The sequence below is a fragment of the Lepisma saccharinum genome, chromosome 2, assembly GCF_977018435.1.
Source record: "Lepisma saccharinum chromosome 2, izLepSacc3.1, whole genome shotgun sequence".
In the NCBI taxonomy this organism is placed as follows: domain Eukaryota; kingdom Metazoa; phylum Arthropoda; class Insecta; order Zygentoma; family Lepismatidae; genus Lepisma; species Lepisma saccharinum.
This window is the reverse complement of record NC_139230.1, coordinates 50,830,226-50,855,133: the sequence shown is the minus strand read 5'-3', so window position 1 is coordinate 50,855,133 and position 24,908 is coordinate 50,830,226. Positions and strand designations below refer to the sequence as shown.

General features: G+C 33.9%; 1 protein-coding gene across 3 annotated transcripts in view; it reads left to right on the top strand.

Annotated features, from left to right (window-relative positions):
- LOC145984028 (cytosolic carboxypeptidase 6) overlaps window positions 1-24,908 on the top strand; it is a 1,364,216-nt gene that overhangs the window by 490,400 nt on the left and 848,908 nt on the right. For all 3 annotated transcript variants that reach the window (XM_083117345.1, XM_083117347.1, XM_083117346.1), the window contains one exon: window positions 13,766-13,890. In XM_083117345.1, coding sequence (XP_082973471.1) covers window positions 13,766-13,890 — 125 coding nt within the window. The remainder of the gene's footprint in view (window positions 1-13,765; window positions 13,891-24,908) is intronic.

Genomic DNA, 24,908 nt, shown 5'->3' with positions numbered 1-24,908 from the left:
CCTGTCGCACATAATTTCGCAAAACTCAATTCGTCTATCGAATTCATCATATCCTAGTTCTTGCTTTATCTGCATTTTGTAAGGATGAAATTTGTGTAATTTTAACACCTTACTGATAGAACTCCGTGGAATGTCACTTGCTTCTTCTATTTGTCTGAGAGACGTTTCAGGGTTTACAGTCACGCGTTCTATAACTTCCAACACTGTTGCCTCATCGATGTCAGGTCGTCCTGGACGTCGTGTGTCAGTGACGCCTTGCGTTTCACGGAATTTTTTCACAAGGTCTGAAACATACTTATGGTCAATACTAGGGCGTTGGAGATACAATTCGTTAAATCGTCTAGCAGTGGCACGGTAGTTTCTACCACATTCACCGAACATAAAGATATTTTCCACTTTGTCTGCGCTAGAAAGCGCCCTTCCGGCACCATTCATTTCTCTAGTCGTTGCAAACACTTTAACCTCTAGTACACACACACAAACAGAACAACGGTAACGGGAGATAAAGGAAACACGTTAGTAGAACACAGTGTGTACGACACTACAACTCTTCTACGTCCAATATTTCAAAGTCACTTTGAACTTTTGCGGTCCGGTCTGTTTGCTTACGAGAACACAAGCAGAATGGTCCTGTTGAATCTTCATCGCGGTAGTAACAATGATTACTTGGTCTGGTTCGATACTCCGTCTGCATTCTCCTTCAAAGAAGTGAATGGGGCTCATTTCGAACATTTTCTGTAAATAGTAGGTAAGCTCAATTTGACTTTTAGGGGTGTACGTGTTGTAAAATCTTGTAACCCCTCCCCCCATTTGCCTTCAGTTGACATTGTACATGTAACTTCGTTCCTCCTTCACCATTTGCCTTGAGTTGCGATTGTGTATGTCGGTCCGTGTCCTCCTGGTAGCAATCTCAGGAGGCGCGATGATATGCGGTTTTTGTGTACGACGCTTGCCATCTCTTGGGGGTGTACGTATTTGTAGACACTGCTAGGATATCTCCGAATCATGCTACAGTGTACGAACATTTTTCCAGCTCCCACTGTTGTCTAGGATTTCTGCTGTAGGAGTTGGAGTCCTGTCCAGTGCTGGTCATGTTCCACATTTCATTTCACGCCATTGTCAACTGGAGCTACGTAGAGACCCCGGATTTGCTGTATTGTTGTTGTTATGATAAGACCTTTCAAACGACATATTCTTCGACCCCCTCTTGCTATTTGAAAAAATTGAGTCGACTCTAGCCTACTCCCTTGTGGTGGGCCCAGGTAGGGAATGGCTGGCCTCAAAACGTTTCCTTGTTGGTGAGCGTCTTGTTATTTGCTACTATCAGCGATTGCACTGCATACAATAATCGGGCCAATGCTCGCTTATAGCATCACAAATCTCCAAGGAATATACCCAGATAGCACACAAGCTTGCGGAAAGCTTACGATAGCAAGCTTGATATGGCATGCTTGAAGTAATTGTGTGTTACTTAGCGTGGGTGGGTACATTTTAAAAATATAACAATAGACACACCCATTTAATATAACAATAGAGATACTCATTAGACATAAACAATAATGACAAAATGAAATAAAAACCGAAATACAGTGTTATGAAATGAAATGTGGATACATTATGATGTTGATGTTACCTGTAGTCGCTAGATGGCACTCGCAAAATGTATAAAAGAAACTTATGTTTTCGTAACACAAATAATGGTATATTTGATTATAATTATAATGAAAAATTGTGTTTTAATACCCTTCGAAAGATGTATGAACATTAAGCTACAAGGATGAGAAGAAAATGTAATGATGCAGTGAATAAAATCGAATCTCCCGTGACCAACCCTTCTGTTTCATGACTATATAATCAGGAGTGGCTTGCTGCTAGTTGATAGCTTCCTGGAGATGAGGCCTTGCTCGAAAAGATTTATTATCCCGGTGGAGAAAAATTGACACACTTACTCAGAGTTCGGTTTCCAGCTTGCTTATTACCAGTGCGTAGTTACAGATCGGTTAGTTCATTGAATTATCCAACTTCACTAGTGCCCTATTTTAAGGGGTAGCAAGAAAGTTAACAACAAACATTGATGGTTGACTGTTGCATGCATCTTTTAATATCGAAATAATATCCAGATGAGGTTCATAAAATATCCAAAGTGTGTACAAAGCATAATGTCAAGATTGCGTCCTACTTGATGTCCAAAAGTGATCCGAAAATATCCAAAACATATCCTTTCTGGATATATCTGGATATCACGTAAGCGGACAAATGGATTCCAGAAGATATCCAGTAGATGTCAATTGGACTTTCCTGGGTATCTATTGGATATCCAGAACTTCCGACACAAATATCCAAAATATATACTTTGGACATTTGTGTGCTGTGTGGGTTGAGTCCACAATTTCTTGGAATTTTCTTGAGTCCACAATTTCATGACATTTCCTTGAGTCCAAAATTTCTTGACATTTCCTTGAGTCGAGAATTTCTTGACATTTCCTTGAATCCAAAATTTCTTGAATTTCATTTCATTCCAAAATTTCTTGAATTCCCTTCATTCCAAAATTTCTTCAAATATCCTTCACTCCAAAGTTTCTATAAATTTCCTTCATCCTAAAATTTCTCTGAAAGTCCTTCAGTTCTTTAAATTTCCTTAAGTCCAGAATGAGTCCAGAATTTCTTGTAGTTCAAAAATCTTTTGAATTACTTTGAATTTATTTTAATTTTCTTAAATCCTGAATATCATTATTTATATTGAAGTTCATTTGACTCTCGAATATCTTTTATTGTGTGAATTTTCTAGAAATTTTAAAATTTCGTTCAGTGTTTTTGCTAAATGTCTTTGAATATCTTGGAATTCCTTTGAATTTTTATGGATGTCTTTAAATTTCGATGAATTTCTTTGAATTGCCTTGACTTTCCTTTCATCTATTAAATTTCTTTCAATATCCTGGAATCTTCTTGAGCTCATAAATTCATTGAGATTCATTCTATACGGAAATGTCTTTGAATTACCTTGAGAACAATATTTTTGATCTCCTTCAATCCACATTTCCTTGAATATTTCAATTTCCTTGAGTCCAGAAATACTTGGAATTCCTTTGAATATCCTTGATTCCAGAATATTTTTGAATTTTGTTGACTCCAGCATTTCTTTGATCTACTTTGAATATCTTAAATTTCCTCAAATTTCTTTGAATTACCATGAATTTCCTCGAGTACAGAATTTCTATTATGTGAACTCGTGTAATTTCTTTGAATTTTCTTCAATCACCTCTTGATTTTTTAATTTCCTTTATTTTTAATTTTCCTGAATTTCCTAAAATTTCTTTACATTTTCCTGAATATCCTTCAATTCCTTTGAATTTTTATGGACCCAGAATTTCTTTATTTCTAGAAATTTTATTGAATTTCTTATAATTTTTCTGCACTTCCTTGAGTTTGTTAGAATTTACTTCAGTTCAATTTTTTTGGAATTTCTGTCAATTTTTTTTATTTTCAAAAAAATTCAAAGAAAACCGATGTAATTAAAAAACTGAAAGAAATTAAAATAGATGAACAAGATTAAACGAAGTTCAAAGAAAATATAAACCAAAATTGAAGGAAATTCGAGGAAATTAATCGAAATTCAAAGAAAATCAAAGAATATAATAGAATTTCTTTGAATTTAATTGACTTTCCTTCAATTTCTTTGAACTTCAGTCAAGAATTTTTTGAATTTTATTGAATGTCTTTCAGTTACCTTCAGTTCAGAATTTCTTTTAATTTCTTTCATTTGAGTTCAGAATTTGTTTGAATAATTTTCATTTTATTTTTGAGTTTTCTTGAATTTCTTTGATTTGTCTCAAATTTTCTTGAATTTGAAAACTAAGTTTCCTTGAATTTATTTTTATATCTTTTAGTTCAGAATTTCTTATAATTAATTTGAGTTCCCACAAATTTTGGTTTGAATTTGCACCAATTTCGTTTAGAATTACATTAATTTTTAATTATATTAAATTTCGTTAAATTTGCTTCAATTTCTCTGAACATCCTTCAATTTACGTGAATTTACTTGATTCAATTTCTTTAAATTTCATTGAGTTCTGAATATGAATTTCTTAGAATTTCTATGAATATCCATCACATACTTTTTGAATTTCAATTTCTTTGAATTTTTCTGAATTAACTTGAATATCTTTGAATTTCCTTGAGTGAAGAAATTAATTTAATTTCCTTGAATTTCTTTGAATATCCTTTCATTTTTACTTCATTTAATTTTTTGAATTTCTTTGAATTTTTGAAATTCCTTGTTTCTTTGTATTTCCTTGAGACCAGATTATCTTTGAATTTCTTTCGATTTATTTTTGAGTTTCTGTTATTCAATAACATTGCAAATTCAAATTCTTTGAATTTGAAACCACAATTTCTTTGAATTCCTTTGAATTTATTCTAATTTTGCAAATTCCTTGATTTTAAAGATGTCTTTAAATCTGATTTTTTTTAATTTCAATCAATTTATTTGAACTTCCTTGAAATTCCTTGTTCTTGATTCCAGAATTTGTTTAAAGTTCCTTATATCGAGAATTTATTTGAATTTCCTTGAGTCGAGAATTTATTTGAACTTTGTAGAGTTTAGAATTTATTTGAATTTAATTGAATTTCATTAACTTTCTTTGAATATCATATTTGGATTTTTTTAAATCTCTTTAAATTTGCAATAAGTTTTCTGAATAACATATTTCAATTCAATTTCTTGGAATTTACTTCATTTTCTTTGAATTTTCTTGAATTGCCTTAAATTTCATTGAGTCCAGAATTTATTTGAATTTTCTTCAGTTTAGAATTTTGAATTTCCTTGAATCTCTTTGCATCCCTAATTTCTTTGGCTCTAGTCCACAACTCATTTGAAATTTCTTGAATTTGTTTGAATTTCATTGAGTTCAGAATTTGTTTGAATTTCCTTGATTTCTCTGAATTTTTTCAATTACTTTGCGTCCTTTAATTAATTTTAATTTATTTGAGTCCAGATTTTATTTGAATATTTTAGAATTTCCTTGATTTTCTTTTTAGATTTTCTTTTTTTAATTTCCTTCAATATCTTTGAATTTGTATGAAAACATAATTTGTTTCTTTGCATTACATTTGAATTTCCATTAATTTCTTTGAATTTCATTCACTTTCTTTTTTAATTTCTTTCAATTTCTTTCAATTACGTTGGATTTTTTAAATTCCTTAAATTTTTTTGAATTTTCTTGAGTCCAGAATATTTTTTAATTTCTTTGAATTTTCTTGATTTCTTTGAATTTCTTCGAATTTCCTTGAGTCTGGAATTTATTTTCATGAATTGTTTCTTGAATTTCTTTTATCTTCCTCAAATTTATTTGAATTTCGTTGTTTTTTAATTCTTTTTGAATTTTGTTGAGCAGAATTTCTTTGAATTTCATACAATTTTTCAATTTTCTTTGAATTTCCTTGAATTTTGATGAGAACAGAATTTCCTTGATATCCTTTAATTTATTTTAATTTCATTAACTCCAGAATTTCTTTGAATACCTTTGAATTTTCTTAAACCTTTTTTTAAAATTTTTTTAATTTCCCTGAAGTTTTTAATTTTGAAAAATTTCCTTCAGAAAGGTATTAGTTTTTTAAATTTATTTGAAATTCCTTGAATTTATTTGCATTACATTGCATTTCCTTGAATATCATTTAGTCCAGAATTTATTTTAAATTCCTTGAATTTTTTCAGTTTCTTTGAGTTTGAGTCCAGTATTTCCTTGAATTTGAGTCAAGAATTTCTTTCAATTTTAAGCATTTAATTTGAATTTCCTTGAGTTTCCAAGAATTTCGTTGAAAAGAAAATGAATGTCTTTGACTTTCTTTGAATTTCTCTGATTTCCTTGATTTTTTGAATATCTTTTAATTTCTTTGAGGTTAGAATTTATTTGAATTTCCTAGACTTCAGAATTTCTTTGAATTTTTTCCTGTTTTGATCTTTGAATTTCCTTGAATTTCGTAAGATCAGAAAATCTTTGAATTTGAATGCAGAATTTTTTTTGAATTTCCTTCAAATTCTTTGAATTGTTTAAATTTTCTTTATTTTCTTTCTGAATTTCTATTACGTTGAATTATTAATTTTTTTGAAATACTTTGGCTTTACTTGAGTTTAGAATTTCTGGTCAAGAATTTATTTGAATTTCCTTGAATTTTTTTAAAATTTCTTTCAATTTCCTTGAATTTCCTTTTCTCTCTTTGATTAAAGAATGTTCTTAATTTTCTTTGAACTTCTTTCAATTTTTTAAATTTTCTTCAGTTTCTTTGAATTACTTTGAATTCTTGGAATTTTTTAATTTTTTTGAATGTCCTTTAATTTCCTATTGAGCCAATCTTTGAGTTTCTCTGAAAATCGTTGAATTTCTTCCAAATTAAGTTCATAACTTTTTTGAATTTACTTGACTTTCTTTTAATTTTTTTGAGTCAATAATTTATTTGTCTTTGAGTGCAGAATATATTTGAATTCATTCTATTCCTTTGGATTTTTTTGAGTCCAGAATTTCTTTTATTTCCTTAAAATTCTTTGAATTACATTGAATTTCTTTGATATTTCTTGATTTTCCTTGAATTTCCTTCAGTCCAGAACCATACTTTCTTTGAGGTTTGTAAAATTTCTTTTAATTTTCTGAAATGTAGAATTTTCTTGAAATTTATTGAATTTCAATCAATTTTTTAATGTTCTTACTTTGAATTTCTTTGAATATTTCTGATTTTCTGAATTTTTGCTTGAGAGCAAAATTAATCTTGCGTTTCAAGCCTCCCTGATGACTTAATGGTAACGTCCTTGCTTTGTAATCATGGAAAATGTAAAGAAATTTTAGGAAATTCAAGAAAATTAAAATGAAAAGGAAATTAAAATCAATGGGAGATTGAAGGAAATTCAAAGAAATCAAAGGAAACTCTGGACTCGAGGAAACTCATGGTAATTCAAAGAAATTTGTGATATTTTAAGTTATTCAAAGTAGATCAAGGAAATTCTGGACTCAACAAAATTAAAAGAAATTCTGGACTGAATGATATAAAAAGAAATTATAAGGACTTTAAGGAAATTCAAGGACATTCTAAGAGATTCTTGATTAGATATTCTGGACTCAAGGACGTTAAAAAGAAATTAAAGGAAATTGAAAGAAATTCTTCGAATTTCATTTAATTTTTTAATTTTCTTCATTTTCTGTAAATTACCTTGAATTTCTTTGATTTTTTATTGTCTTTGAATTTGCTTGAGAGCAGAATTTCTTTTGCGTTTCAAGCCTCCCCGATGTCGTAATGGTAGCGTCGTCGTCTTGTGATCAAAGTGTCCTGGTTCGATACCCGGTGGAGGTTCATATCACAGTGGTTCAGATCCCACTTTAAACTGTAGATCCCGTCCCTTTTCATGCATAAAGTGGACTTATTAAAACCAATCAATTCTTTGAGTTTCTTTCAATTTCTTCGAATTTCTTTCCATTTGAGTTCAGAATTTCTTTGAATTTTCTTGAACTTCTGTAAATTTCCTTGAGTCAATAATTTCTTAGACTTTGAGTATAGAATATCCTTGAAATCATTCTACTTCTTTGAATCACCTTGAATTTCTTTGAGTCCAGAATTTCATTTATTTCCTTGACTCCAGAATCTCTGAATTTCTCTGAATCTTTTTATTTCCCTGAATTTTTTTGAATTTTATTGTCCAGAATTTCTTTATTTGTTTTCAATTTTCTGAATTGCCTTTGTATTTCATAGAATTCTTTTGAGATTTTTTAAATTTGTTAAGCAGAATTTCTTTGAATTTGAGTTCAGAATTTTTCTTTGAATTTTTGTCAATTCCTTTGAATTTTCGTAGAATCTCGTTCCATTTCTTTTTGAATATCCTCCAATGCTTGATTTACGTTATATTTCTATCAATTTTCTTGCATTTATAATTTTTTTGTATTTCCTTCAATCCAGAATTTCCTTTAATTTTCTTTAATACATAATTATTTTAATGTCCTTGACCTTTCTTCAATTTCTGTTTGAATTGCAATTTCTTTGAATTTCCTTCAATTTTGAATTTTTTTAAAATTTATTTTAATTTAATCGAATTTACTTAAATTCCTTTGTCTTCAATTCCACAATTTATTTCAAATTCCTTGTTTCAGAATTTGAATTACTTCGAGTTTCTCTGATTTTTTAAAATTTTATTTTCAATTTCAATTTATTTGAATTTCCTGCAATTTTTTTAAAATTTCAATTTTTTTAAATTTTGAATTTCTTGAATTTCTTTTAATATTCTTGAGTCCAAAATTTCTAGTCAAGAATTCCTTTGAATGTTAATGAATTCCTTGAATTTTTTTGAATTTCCGTGAGTCTAAATTTCATTCATTTTTAGACCAGAATTTCTTTAAATTTCTTTGAATTTCCTTGAATTTATTTTAATTAGCGTGAATTCAGAATGTTCTTATAAATTTTAAATTTTATGAATTTCTTCAATTTTTTTGAATTACCTTAAATTTCTTGGAATTTCTTTGAATGTCCATGAATTTATTGAAAGCAGAATGTTTCGATATTCTTTGAATTTCTTTGAACTTGCTTGAGTTCAAAATTTCTAATCAAGAATTTCTTTGAAATTTTTTGAAATTCCTTCAATTTCTTTAAATTTCTTGAGTTTCCTTCAATTTCTTCGAATTTCGTAGATTTTCGTTTGTTTTCCATGAAATTATTTGAATTTGAGTTCAACATTTTCTTGATTTCTTGAGTTTCTAATTAACTAGAGTCCAGAATTTATTTGAATTTTCTTGTCCAGAATTTCTTTGAATTAAATCCACAAAGATGATGAAACGACAAATCCATGAGAACTAGTTGTTACGACCATCTTCCAAGCTGTTGCAGCATAGCTAACCCGGGTATCTCTGGAGTAAGCGATCGAAAGCAAGTCTACGCCAATGAACACTTGAGACGGGACAGTATTGCATTGAGGGGGAAGGCGATTGAAGTTACAAGCCTTCAGAGCAGCGTGTACTGCTTCGGTCAGCCCAATCGATCGCCCTCCTCTGCCGTCATTTGCGACCTTGCTCCAAGAAATAACCGCGACAGTAGAAAATAATATACACTATGAATTGTTTCTCATTATTTCTTTTTAAGCTACAATAAACTACGGGGCCTTCAACTCAAAACTGAACTGTAATTTTCCTCTCACTACTACGTTGTGTGACCAGCACATTGCAATCGCGAACTGACAATTATAACGTTTCCAATAATTTCTCATATTTGAGTGTTCATTCCAGACTTGCGCACATTCTTTTTCTGGAATCTGTGGAGCAAAGCCGCACATATCGGTGTTGAAAGAGGGAATGCCAGTGGGCGGAGCAAATCAATGCAAGCTGCTTCAAAGTGCTGGTAGCTGCAACCGCGTTTCCACTTCATTGTACTAACTTTCCCGCTCACACGTTCATTAATCGAGCCCTGCCGAGCCCTACTTGCGCAGAGACTTGGTTTTCGTTCACTTGCTCCAGAGATTCCCGATACAGATTGTAGTTTCTGAACACTGGTAGGCAAATGAAGTTGAAGCTTTATGCTATACTCTGTCCCGGGAATCTGTGGAGCAATGCCGTGCATAACGGTAGATAAGGAGAGAAAGCGACTGGGCGGAGAGAAGCAGTACGCGCTGCTGCTAACAACTGTTAGCTCCAGCCGGATTTTCCTCTTCATGCGTTCATTGGTCGTAGCCACCTCGCGCAACTGCTTGCGCAGAGACCTTATTTTCCTTTGCTCGCTGCAGAGATTCCAGGGATAGAGTATAAATTACACAACGCTTACTAACAACCTACGTGCATGCATATTAGTATACAATTTCATGGGGCCTGGGATAATATTCTTGCCTTCTTCTAAATAATAAGGAAAGATAAGTGTTGTGTTTGCCAAGCATTGCATTACAGATAAGGTTTCCTACAAATGACGTATTTTCATTCATCGCACCATGTTCTTCCCTTAATGCCTTTGTTCAGTGGAGTGAGATAATGGCGTCCTCTTGCTTGAATGGTGAAAATGAGATGCTCAAGAGCCAGGAAAGGGCCAACGGAAAGGGGAAGCGAGAGCATATAACATTCCGAGTGCCCGTCTTCCGTTAGGGTCCGTTGCGTATTTCTAGCAACATGTGGAGGAAATTCCCCGAGCAATAAGTCGATATGTGATGCTCACCTAAAACTTGCGCTCATCGCAAAGGGAGATTCGAAGACGTAGGGAGGTCCAGCTGTTCCATTCCGCGTACAATAACACAAAATCTCCCATATCTTCCAGCAGTCTGGAGGCGGCGATAGTCGCGCCTTCCCGAGTCCTCTTCTCTGAGGGGTGAAAGCCGCAGAAATTAGTTCAATTGCCATTAAGAAGCGCAGCTGAGCCGTTACCCACAACTCTTAATTCTCCTGCGGGCAATGATTCTAACGATATTTTCCGGAAATGTGAGTAAGAGCTATAAAGGAGATTTTCTCCCGTCCTCCACATAATTGCTCCTTTTCGGAAAACTTAAGGTAAAGGGAATTACTTCGGTAAAAGTTCCCACTTTCACTCTTAAAGCATACTCATTTTTCTTCGCGTTGGAGGAGCTTCTGGAATTTATTGCGTTTCTGTTGCACCAACAGTCAGACAGGGAAACGGGCGAGGAAGAAGAAGTACGAAAGAAGTAATTTGATGAGGCGAACCCAGCGTTGAAATATTTGATAGCCTCAAGATTCATTCGGATTCACAGTTGAGATCTGTGTGGAGGTTTTTCTTTATTGATGGAATTTCGCAACACACTCCCACCTAACCCACCGCCTGTTCGATGTTTTATTTACTGGTGTTTCTGAGGGGAGAAGAACTCTTGGTATTTGCACACCAGCAATATTTAATCTCCGCACCTTGGCTCCATTATAAAATCATTTGGTTTGTCACTAGGGGTGTCTCCTTCTTCTACTTTCAAGACCTGCAGCTGGTGCCAGGCCATCTTCGTTTCAAAAAAACACCTGGCCTCTGGGATCCGCAACACAATCCCAAAGGACACTTAAATCAAACTTCTTGTTAACCGGACATGTTTTTCATTCACTTGTCCAAGAACTACCGTTTTATTGCTTGAGTAAATTGCTTGAACTAAGAAACCCGTTAATTCTGGAAACAAACTGATCACCACAACTCTAGGATATTACCTTCACTATTACTTATAAATTAAGACCTACCTAATAAAAACCGAGAGTCAAATTTGCTAAATATCTAAAAAGTATTTTCAACATGATAGAAGGGCCACAACACTTGGAGACTGAACCATTATCTTTCTACTATCACGCATGTATTTATAACCATAGCGCTAGAGTGTGTGTGTTTGTATATGTATGTGTAGTATAAGGTAAAGCAACATGTCAATTCACTTGGGCCATGTCACCCACCGACGAAAATTTTGTATACTTGTAGCTTTGACCTACACTATATCCCTGGAATCTCTGGAGCGAGCGAAGGAAAACAAGTCTCTGCGCAAGTAGTGAACTCGTGAGAGGGAAGGTGAATGGGGCTATCAGCCATTTGCAGAAGCGCGCGCGCTGTTTTTCTCTTCCAACTCGCTGTCTCCCCTTCTCTACCGAAATGCGCGGCCTTGCTCCATAGATTCCCGGGACAGAGTATAGGTAAGAAAGCACATCAATTTTCTTCCCTTGGCATCATAATTTTACAGTTACAGGAAGTGAAAGTTTTCAGGTTTTGTTTATAAATGTCGTTCCTGACTCCTCATTGCAGAAGCGTAGTACTTTAAAAAAATATGTAATTGTATTTCGTAGCTCCATATTTTTTTTCTGTAAGACAATCGATTTGTGCAAATTTAAGTATAAATATGCCAGAAGACTTCTGTGATTTTCCCATTGTTCATAAAAGATGATTTTACATGAACAAAACATGTGTCTTACTGCAATAAGCATCAAATTGTATAAATTAATATTTTACCTAAAGGTTAAACTTGTCTGTATTTATCTTTCACTAATTCTCTAAGTATGTTTTAACATATTATGAAAGTAAACTTGTGGGGTATCGATGGCTTACGAATAAAATGTATGCTCATTTATAAAATACGCTAATGGAGACTTCAATTAAAAACACTGATATTGCACATTACCAAGACTTTTTTTAATTTATTGTAAGTCAACAGAGAGTGGCAATGACTGTATTTTTCTACTATTACAGAAAACTAACTGCATGAATTTACAACATATATTTATATTTGTATACAGGGTGGCTAATAGTTGGAAACCACCCCTTTAAAAGACAGGTGTGCTGATACAAACAAATCCAATGTCGCAAAACATGATTTGGGTAAGGGTTAAAACCATCCAGGCCGTCCTTCCAAGATGGCCGCCATCTTGGACAACATTTTATTAAATGGAAAGGTGGTCATGTAACACATCAAAATGAGCTTGAATTTGGCAAGAAAAACAATGGTGAGATCACGTTTATCGTAACTTCAATCATTTACACGTAATTGGTCATTTTGTTTCGTTGACCAATAGTTTGGAACTTTAGTTTCTAACGTATCTGGAACTTTCGGAGGTCACACAACGCGCTAGGCTACAGAGGTGGCTTTTTATTGTTGCTGCTATATCAGATATGATGATTGAATTCATTGACATTTAGTAAGGAAAGTTTGAAAAATTTACATCTATAAACATTCTGTTCCATCTAGGAGATAATTGACAACTCAAGAATGCCATACTTACCTTGCGGTTTGGCACATTTAGACATTTCAGAAAATAACGTAGGCTCGACCAGGATTCGAACCTTTGCATGCTGTGCTATTGCTCTACCAACTGAGCTACCGAGGCAGCCCTGGTTTCGCCTACTTTTTTTTTCACTGTCGCTTTTACCTGTGTGGAGTAGTCTCACTAAGTGCTACCACAACTAGAACTGTTGCCTTTGAAACACTGTTGACGTTGACAGTTCCTAGCTTCTCCCAGAGTAGAGTTGTAAATTACCTTATGATTTTGTACACACAGGAAGTGTACTACAGTGTGTACAAATTTCAGCAAAAAATCAGGCGAAATGAAAACTAGCTCGGCAGCTCAGTTGGTAGCAATCAATAGGATGCCAGAGGCCCGGTTTAGAGTCCTGATCGAGACTGAGCTATTAACTGAAATTTCTACATAATGCCAAACTTAACAGCAAACATTGTTGTATCCGTGTTGGTTTATTAAATCAATAAAATCACAAATATATTTTCGTAGTTTTATTTTTGGTAAATCAGTGTAAATGTTGCTTTGAGCACGGAGACCCAAAATGGAGTTTCTGGATTATTAAAGAAAAACTCCACTTTGTGTAACTACAAACGTATATAGTGGTTCAAAAGTAAAAATATATTACTTTTCTTTTCAAATATTTAGAAATGACGACCGCTGCTACATCATGGCCACACATTGATTTTCATGTTTGTAGATCTTTAATAAATCATCAGTATCTCTAGAACGGTGGAAACGTGGAAGAAGAAACTTAACCATATTCTGGAGTACTTTTCGTAGTATCATTAATACGAATATCTTCCCTACATTAAAAATTTCAGACAGAAAGACATTGCCTGGTGAATTGGTGAAAAAATACTTTTCGAAGCATGGCTGCCTAACAATTGTATGCTAGTTCCTCGGCAAAATGTACTTGCGACTGAAATACATTTCAACTGTGACTTCGTAACTTTCATTTTGTTCTAGGTTAATCAAATAAACTGATGTTATTTCTTTGGAACAATTTAAATCCAGACATTTGACATATATTTTATATTTATATCTAGGTAATCTCGGAAGAGTTGACCTGATATCTGAAATGGAGTATGACCTTTTCATTCGTCCAGACACTTGCAACCCTCGATTGAGACTCTGGTTCAATTTTGTTGTGGACAATGTGCGCACAGATCAGGTAAGTGACTACTTTCTTGAAAATTTCCTTCAATAATTGTTATTTAATATGTTCCGATATATATATGTCGTCGATTTTACGATTTTTTACAACATGAAGTTGAATAATGCATTTCTTCACCTATTCACCACTGAAAATAAAGTATCGTAGAAACAAAAATGCAGCCAAATATTTAAGATTATCTGTACCGAATAGAGAGCGATTATTACGTCACGGCCATATTTGGATGTTTCAAATAGCCAATACTTATTAATGTAGAAGACATTTCAATTTTGCTGTTTTCTTGACAGAAAATTTTTCATAACGAGTCAACACCTTGTAGTCCATTAGTTTGTTCAGCATAATTATTGTGTGTATTTTACTCTATTTTCCAAACAAAATATCTCTTTTGCACATCAACCGAACCAAGTGCTTCACGTTATAGAGTACTCATAGAAAATTTTGGCGTTATTTCTGGAATAAGAGAGACATTTTAATTTGTTTCAAAAACATTGATTTTCAGTGTCTGTAAACTTGCACTTTCATTGCCTGTATTACCTGAAGTGCGTATATTTTATTCAGTGTGGGACCATGTTGGTCAATGCCATCTTCATTAAATATTTTCTCCGGTATTAGGCGATACAAAAATAACACTTGCATATCTCAGCTGCTGCTATACCGTTGCAATTGTATCCCCTAGCGTTTTTAATTTTTATTTCCAATTGGTATTCACTATCTCTTAGGTGGAGATTGGAAATGTGAATTTATGAGAATAGCCTTCACGTTGTCTTTGTTTCTTGTTGGGTTGATTGTCAACATTTTTACGGTCTTGAAATTTTGTATATTCCCTTGATTCTACAAAGAATCATATAAATTGCTTATGAAACTATTGTTATGCATAACACCACTCCAATTTGGAATTGGAGTTCAGAATTTAAGGAGTTTAAAACGTAACATTCTGATCACAAGTTTGCAAATATTTATGTTCTTAAAAATACAAATAAAATGCAGAAATGTAGAGAAAACAATTACTCGTACTTATTCCTTGTCACATTACTGAAAAGTGAAACTAGTTACCTTAGATTTTAAAAATATAATCAGTATCTTTATGCAGGAATGGAGATTTGTATGCCTTAATAAACAAATGTCTGACACCATCGTCACAAATTACAATTATTTTATATTTATATTATTGATATATCTTGAATAATTCGTGTACTTAAGGATTCATCTCTCAGTACATACAATTCTCGCTTTCTTGTTTAAAATCTCCATTAGTTTTCAACCTCTGTGACGAAGACGTTTCCTCAATATACATCTTGTTCTGAAACCTCATTAGAATAATCATTTATCTCAGTCAGAACTCTTTTGCCCATTGTTTTATAGGATGTTTTCATCTTCGTCGGTCTACACTCCGATCTTGTTTTTCTTGGTATTCAGAATGTACTTTGAGGTTATTATTATTCATACCCTCTTCCGCAAGGGATTTTTTTCTTTTCTTGGTTCTCGGTCTGGGATATCCTTTTGAATATCGTACTGCTATTCAAACCTTGATTTATGTTTCTTCGTTCACGATTGCCCGTCCTTGGTTTCCCCTCCGTCAAACATATGAAAGAAGAAAGATTTTTCCTCTTATGAGAATGTGTAATCTTTTGGCCTTTTATCTTTATAATGGTGATATATTACTTTCCATGAGAATGGGAGGTCTTTTAGAGTAAAAAAAATGTTACATTTCCTCGAATATTCCCAAGATTTGGTATGAAATGTTAGCAGTTATACAGTATATGTAGCTAATGTTTTAAAATTATTTCCTCTGCTAATAAAAAATATTTACTTTGAAGCTGAGTTCTTGTTTGTTTACCTGAAGGTGGACAATAAAATAACAACTTTCTGTATGTCTGGTCTTCCGGGATAGTATCTGAGTTGTTTAAAAGTTACTTTAAAAGTAACCTGCATCAATTTGATGAAACCCACAAGTTGAATAACCCATAATATGTGTGTTCACCTCGATGAGATACCTGTTTAAAACCATCAAGACATATGAGATACCCACGTTCAGGAAAGTGGTAAATTTAATAACTATCTAATAATTTCTATAAAGTTATTTGTGGATTTTTAACAGTTTAATGTATTTACTTATTACACCGTTCCCTATAGTTCTTTCATGTCATAACAGCGCTATCCGTTAACATTTTCACTATAATGTATGGTTAGTGTCAGTGTTTCAAGCATTATCAGTACATACACCTGGATTGTTTGCCTATTTGACAAGCACAGCTTGTATTTCTACATGTAGTATTTGTTATCTTATAAGTCACATTTCTACCATTTTTGGCCAATCGCGATGATGAGGATGAGTGTTGATTAGATGTAATTAGTGAAGAGATACTCACAAAGAACACCTATGACCAGACCGCGAATCGAATTCTGGAACTTTGCTGGCAAGATCGAATGTCGACCACTTAACGTGCTTGGCCATCGAACCGGCAAGTAACATGTTGTTTTTCCCACTCGTCTCCTAAACGGCGAGGAGCAGAGGAACGATGCTTACGTGTACGCTATTGTTACGTTCTAGTTCGATGTTACGAACTTCATTTAAAGAAAACTCGTTTTCCAATCTTTTGTGGTTGCAAGTAGTGTTGCATTAGTACATTCTAATGTAGGATAAACGTAGCTTTGCTTCCTCACAACAAGGGGTATGTATGTTTTGCTAGGAATTCCAGCATTCGCCAAGTGCTGGAAGGATAACATACTATATCAATCGTGGTTTAGAAGAATTTGGCCGTACAAACTTACTTCTTCATGAATACATATTTCTGTTTTATTTGGAGTGTTATTTAAATATTCTTCTGTTTTTTATAACATTTACTCTTTTTTTCTGTGCACGTCATAACTACATAGCTATTCGAATTCTTACAATTGTTTTAGTATTTCGTCTAATCACTCAAGAGCTTACGTACTCGTATTTCTATTTCTTCTGATTTGTATTAAGACATGAATTACATCGTAAAAAAATCATTGGAATACGTTGAAATTTTATCGCAGATGGAATGGCATCAGGGTCCCTTCACACGTGGCCACTGGGTGGCTCTACTCAGTGGAGCATTTGTGGAACGTCTGGCTCGTTTCGTGAGCATAAGCTGGATTAAATAGTAGGATATGTGATATTCTCCGGCCAGTGGATTCGCTGAGTGGCACGTTTGTCGAGTTATTTAAGTATAGCGTTGTAACCACAAAATAAAATTTGGTCACATCATTATAGTTTATTTTTTAATTGTCATTATTGTCTCGTAATCTAGATTTAACAGTTTTTTTATAATAGTGTTAAAGTTATTTCCACCATAAAACTATGCTGATGCATTTAGTAGAAGATCAATTTTTCAGTACACAATAAAAGTTCATTTTATAAAGTTTATATAAAAGTATATTTTTGTAGTTTACGTAAGGAACAGAAAAGAATTAAACTTGCTATCATATAATATTTATTACTACTACTAATAGTAATACGTTTATAATTATATATAAACTTGAATAACTTCTCTTAAGAAATGAGTGATGCATTAACGCAATGCAGGGTTTTAAAGATACCACAATCATGAATCTGCGGACATTTTTTATTCTAATGCAACCGACAAGCACGTAGTATCAATACAAATTTTGTGCTATAATCATGATAGTTTAATTCATATTTTAGTAGCTCTTATTACTAGAAATATTTCTTCTATACAAATTTGTACTCCTAATTAAAACATGAAAAGCGATAAATTATCTTAATAGTCACTAACAGTATATGCTCATATCCTACTCCAAAATCTGGTTTCTATCTTTGAAGACGGAGGCGTGTCTCCGGACAACGAAATGAAGTTGCAGCAAATTATACAACTCAGGTCATACTGAAACCTAATTTATTTATTGCGTATATTTCCAACACGACGCCTACGCTTCACACCAGAAAATTAGCTCCTCTGTAATTTGATTACCCGACAGCAGGGCAGTGTAAGACTAGAATTGCATTAATATTTGTTCAGTGCCAAATAATTACTTCCTGCATATTTTTTTTCCATTTAACGCACGCACTAAGCATTTATGCAGACCATGTCCCTGGGTGCACGAAGGCAGAAGGGACGTGGGAAGGATATATTTAATGCAGCAGTCTGCTCATTGCAACCTAAGAACAGTGGTAATGAAGAGAGTAGGAAGCCTACCATTAAATATTCGTTTGGTCTGTGAACGGTTTGCAGTGCTGCTAATTTTCTCATTTTGAAGCCTTATGTGTTGTAGTGCAGGTAGTTGCGCCACCCGTAATGTTCCTGGAAATACGTTTAACTTTATTATAGATTATGAAACCATGAAATCACATTCTATGTAGGATATTTGATTCGAGAATAGAATTGAATGTTATTTGTTCAACTTCTTCTTTGTTATTTTTGTAGGACACCCTGTTTAATGTAGTTCGTAAGACTTAGAATTGTTATATAAATGATGTTTACTTACGTTCAGTGTTTATACAATTTTCAACTGTAACCTGTTCAGGTGAGAAAGTGACGTTCGAATCACATTTTAAATTAGGATTTGACACTTACATAACTAAATTATGTTATGCATATTGGGTAAGAAAAATTCTATCGAGGTAGCACATTATGTTTTTGGTATAAATTTTTTATTCGTTTATTTCCCATACAACCCAAATCTCCGAGGGATATCAGAGTCATAGATATCCATTATATGTACAATTTAGATATCGAGAGACGCTCTACAAACGCTCCACTCTATGGAACTAACTAGTCAGTCATGTATTTGGAAATATATTTAGGAAGGTGTCATTTCACGCTAACCAAGTTTCTCATATGAAATAATATTTATAATAAAATTGTTGTTATTATTCGTAATATTTTGATTATTATTAGCAATAATTACAATATTATTACATGAGTAAGTAAAATTTTGGCGTAAAAATACGAGATGTATCGGAACAAGTTTTTTATCTAGCTTACTTATAGTTAAGCCACGAGAGTTTGTATAAAAATGTTACTCTACAAAGCAAGGTAACGTAAAAATAAATGAAAATGTAAGATTTGTAAGATATTAAAAAAGCTTTATATTTCCAGCTGATGAAAAATATCCCTAATGATTATATTATTGTTATTATTATTATTCATTTATTTTCGTGCACACTGTCAGTAGAAAACGATTCATCCGAACAGAATCTATATTCATGTAAGTTTGACGAAAATAAATAAACTTCATATTATACAACAAACTAATTTGATTTTAGTATTGAAACACCAATTTAAATTTTATAAAGCAAGAAATCTTATTTAGTTTTGAATTCTTATGTACTCTCTCCGGAAAAGGTCTATATCTGGTCCTCCTAAATATGCCATTGGATTCTTTGAGTTGTAAATATGGTTTCACTAATATATGCTGCTTAATAATGATGAAAAAGAAACAAGAACATTACATGTTCATTTTGTAATTGACTCCTCTTTTACATTCTCCTTTTATGTATATGGTTGCTGTAATCGTCATTTTCACTGTACGTCCCTTAATTCCCGTTACAAGATGTACTGTATTCAACTAAATTCTGGGAAACAACGATTTGAAAATATTATTAAAATGTCATCTTCACATGAACCATCCAGTAGCATCATCTATGATCTTTGTGATAGCAGTCCAAGAATTTTGATAGGAGCCACTCACTCTTGGTGGACAGAGTGAACTTTGGCTCCACCACTAATGAGTTTCTCTAAAGGGGGTTTCCAGCGAGTGGCACGTTTGTGGAGCATGAGTGGCTCCGTGAACGCTCCACAAACCCACCACTCATGTATCCACTTTCCGGCGCAAAACGTAAAACGCGTATGTTATGCGACGTTAATTATATAAGTTAGATCAAACAATTTGATCTAACAACAGTTCACCAGTCGTCTTGAAGTACATTTCACATTGATCTTAATGTAAATTTTTGCATAATTCCTTACAATTCCCTAATGATTATATGCACAGCACCCATCATTTATACTATAGACATAATTTTAATCGTTGCCATTAGAATTTCAGGCTACTTCTTATTTAACATAACTTGGTTGAATTTTATTATGACCATTGTTTCAAGTCTTTCTTGAAGCACCAACTAAAATTTACTTCAATGCAAGGAAATTTGCTGGTACGTTTGCAAAATACCACAAGTAATTTGAGCGTCTTTCGTCCCGTAAGAATATCAATTGCATCCTTTCTCTTTATGCGTGTGTGAAGAGTAATTTAAATACTAGTCAATCTTAACACTCCATCGTTTTTTATAACTTTGAAGTTGTTCTTGTATATTTTGCTTCAAGATAATAAAGGGGTACCTCAGTTACTTTTTTGCGTATCTCTTGTTTTTGTACGTAGAGTATTAATATCATTTCCATGTTACTGATGGAGAAGCACTTAGAGCAGTCTATTGAACTCCCTTGTAGCTACTTTCATTTAAAGCTACCTCTACTTTCGCAATTAAAGTCACCCCCATTGTAGTTAATTCCATGCGCTGTGGTCAGCGAGAAGCGTGATTGATGACTTAACTTCTCTTCACTCGGTCTGCAACATCATATATTTTGCAATTGATCGCATCCCCTTTGCAAGATCTTTTTGTCCATGAATGCTGCAGAGACAACTAGAATAGAGAACACGCCCCTTTTTTTCTTCAAAGTGAGTGTATTCTTGTGCATATGTTTACTCCCAATTATGAAGCACATCTACTAATGCAACCATACATGAAGTATCGTTGCGGTCTTGGCGTTCAAGGTCTATCAAGTGGATTTCTTCTGGGAGATACGTAAACAACGCATCGAGTTCCATTGGGTTATTTTCTCGCTTTCTAAACCATAGACAGCTATTTCTTCATTGTAAGTAGCTCGCCAATTGTCTTCACGATGCTATGTCAACACTAAATGTTTGGAAACTCCACAGGGTTGAACTCAGTTTCGTTCGTACCAATGATAATAATACTAACCAAGCGGCTACACAGAGCTCAAATTTCTTCGGATTTCAACTAATTTCGTCAGAGATTATTTCACGATAGTGATAATCAATGTACAAAGTTAAATTATTTCAGCAAAGAATGTAAACACACTGAAATTGTCCCATTGTTTATATGTAATTTTATTACCTACAATTTTAATCAAAGGTCTGTTCTAACTTGGAACATATAGCACCGTGCCATTAGATTTTTAATGATACGCAACTATTACCAAAAATACAATACTGATGCTAATGGAGACAAGTATATATAAACGTGTGTTTTTCACAATATATTATGACTCATATTATGTGGAACGTTTATGAAGAGTTAGTATACTTTTCACCAGAAACATAGTGTAAACCAGGGATCGTCATAATGCTTTTATTTGTCGGAAGAAGGGCTAAAACTGAATGTAGAAGAGGGTGTTAAGAGTTGTATGTAGAACGTGGTTAAAGCAAATTCTTCTATAAAGTTTGATGATGTATTTCATTGCAATTTTCATTATTTCCTTTACATCATTTCACAAAAGGGTGAATGCACTGAATATTATTTTCTACCTAACTGCATACGCGTATGGTCTATATAAATTAATGTGAAACAAATAATAAAATTTGATTTTTTTTTCAGTATTCTTAAACTCTAAGTTGTTTTCACTTGTTGGAGTCAAATATTAGATTAAAACTCGCTGCTGAAAATAAACAACAGTTTGAAGATTACATTTACTATGCAATGACCTATTCATAAAGAACTCATGAATCCACATTCCTTTATAAAAGACAAAATCCAAACGGCTGGTAGGGGAATCTAATTTTCCATGTAGGCCACGTTAGAGAAAATTAAATTCTCCGACCTCTGTACTATAAATTCTTCGGTTGGAACATACATATGTATTTTCACTTTAATTTAGTAATATCACTCTCACGCTGTGTTTTCATGGAGGAACTAGTCCAGTAAGATGGAAAAGTTAACCAAAAATTCTTTACATATTTACTTTAATTGAAGTATGGCTTCATAAGAGAAATCATATTATTACATTTTTATATGAAGCCTTTCCAAAATTTTGTTATTGAGAACGATTGAAGAGAAATAAATATATATAATATTAATACAAGGGAAATTACTGGGTGTCCGCTGTATGTACAAGAGATAATTTGAATGCTGATCTTTCCCATATCAGCAACTGATTAACAAGTTTTTTTTAACATTTTGTTTTGGATTTCATATCTCTAAAGCATTCTAAATATTTTGAAATGTCAATGCCACCTCCACTGAACGCGCATGCAATTCTAAAAACGTGGTATTGCAAACACGTTATGTACCATTAATACCTTCTTTCACAAACACATTCAATGCGCCTTCCAGTGCAGAACATGTTAAAATGTTTGCCGATTGATCAGATATATAAATTTAATACAAGTAACTAATGTGTCATATTTCAGCTCTCTTCTTCAAGAAATTTTCTTCTCTTTCTTCTCCTTTCAAGGTGCTACAGTTATTTGTGATTGATTGATTGATTTGGTGTTTTAAGTCCACTTTATGCACAGTAAGGCTAATCGCGACTGGACCTACAGTTTAAAGTGGGATCCGAACCACTATGTGCCTCCCCTTGATTACAAGGCAATGACGCTACCATTGCGCCATCGGGGAGGTCCAGTTCTTTGTGGACTTTGACCTGCTCAATTACATTCTTCCATATATAGTATCTTCATTCAACACACTTTTCCTCGAATTTTGAATTTTCATGCATCTTATGTCACTTCTAACGTCGTATATCCATCTGGTGTTGGGTCTTCCTTGTGATCTTGTAGCAATAGGTCTCCAGTTGTAAATTTGCTTTACAATTCTTTCTTTGGGCATTCTTTCAATGTGAACCAACCAACTCAATCTTTGTGCTTTGATGTATATTTTTATATTCTTATATTTTGTTAATATTTCAAGCTCTTCGTTTGTTTTTATTCGCCAAATGCCATTAGACTGTCTTGTTGGGCCATATATTTTCCTTAATATATTTCTTTCAAATATCATCTCAGATGAAAATTTCTCTAAATTGTTTGCAATATTTAACGTGTAAATGTTAACAGAAACCATGCGTACACAATTTATTTTCGTACTATAAACATAATGGTGAAGCTTATTCAACGAATTTGCTTTGTAAAATAATTTTTCAAATTGTGACTAGAAACTAAAAATATTCAAACTACAATAAAAGTTATTTTAAAAATATAAAACTACAGAAAGATTGTTTTTAACCCACTTCATGCACTGATAGACTAATCGGTTGGTTGATTGATTTGGTTTATTTTACTTCGCTTTTCTGCCACTTTTGGCTAATCACGAAGATGAAGATGAGTGATGATATGATGAAATTTGTGAAGAGACGCTCATAAAGAACACCCATGCCCAGGCCAGGATTCTAAGCCTGGACCCCCGGCGTCGTAGCGCGCTGTGCTAACCACTCTGCCACGGAGGTCGGTATAGACCAATCAGAAAGCGACATAGAGTTCAAGTTTGACTCCGAGTCTCCGAATCGTGTCCACACGGAGAACCTAGTCCTGATCCTTCAGGTATTGCTACGTAGGTTGAAATGAAATTTTTGCTAAACATCCATACGCGCTTGTAATCATAATATGCAAAAGAAAGGTCTTCATATTTTTCCTACGATATTAAAGCAAATACCACTTCACGTGCAGAATGTAATGTAATATCGACTCGCATTCTCGACACCGAGGTTTCTGAGTTTCAATCTTGGCTTAGGCGAGGGTGTTCCTTTGTTTACGTCCCTTCATCAGTTCCATCTAAATACCATTCGTCTTCATCGTCGTGTTTATCCTCAAGATTCAGACGAAACTAAAGTAGGAAAAAAGTGACGTCATAGGTTTCCGTGACTCGAAGTCCGAGCCTGCAAAGGTTGTGATTCGGCCATCGATGGTGCCCCTGCAGCTATTGGTACGTATTGTTTAAAGCTGTCGTCTTGTAATGGGGTCTCGGATTCGATTCCCAGCTGGGCTCGGTGCATTGGATAGAATATCAATTTAAAATGTAGATACACTACCGTTTAACCTATTTGAGGATAAAAGCCGACTGAAACAACCCTGATGTTAAAACACGAGTCAACCGTTTACACGTCATGTGATAAGATACATAATTTTCATTGCGACCCCATGCAGTTCAATCAGAACCTGTAAGTCTGATTGATTGATGTGGATTATTTCACTTCGCTTTTCTGCAACTTTTGGCTAATCGCCAAGATGAGGATGAATGATGATATGATGAAGGGACACTAACAAAGAACACCCATGTTCAAGCCGAGATTCGAACCTAGGACCAGAACCTGTAAGTGTTCTTCAAATGAAGACAAATGTCTATCCTTGCTTCAAACATTGGACGTCTGGTCTCGAAACGCGCCCACTCGGGCCACAGCAGCCATCTACAAATGTACGTGTTATACAGCATGAAATCATACTCTATTCCGGTAATCTCTGGAGCAAGCGAACGAAAACAACTATCTGCTCAAGTAGTGACTCAAGAGGGCTCGACCAATGAACGCATGGGACAGTTAGTGAGTGCATGAAGAGGAAAATACGGTTGCAACTACCAGCCGTTAGCAGAAGCGCATGCTGCTTCGCTCCGCCAATTCGCTTTCTCCCCTTCTCTACCGTTGTGCGCGACCTTGCTCCACAGATTCCCGGGACAGAGCATACTTCACATACGGTGTAATCGTAAATACATTATGAACATTTTTTTTTTCATTTTTAGAATTAAAAAAATGTTATCAATTAGAAAGCGTGCGTGGTGACGAATGATCGTGCTGAATAAACATTAACATGATCTTTGTTTCGTGGTGCGATCGCGGGTGTAAAACGCAGGAGGGGGTGGGGCGGCGATTCCGGTAATAGATGCAACATTTGATTTAAATTAATCTCCAGAGGAGGAAGACTTCACGCTACGCCAGGGAAGATATAAGAATTACAGCCTCTGACACGCAATGCAAATTAAGGAACTCGCTTCATTACATTACGTGATGAAAACCCCTATCTTGCAC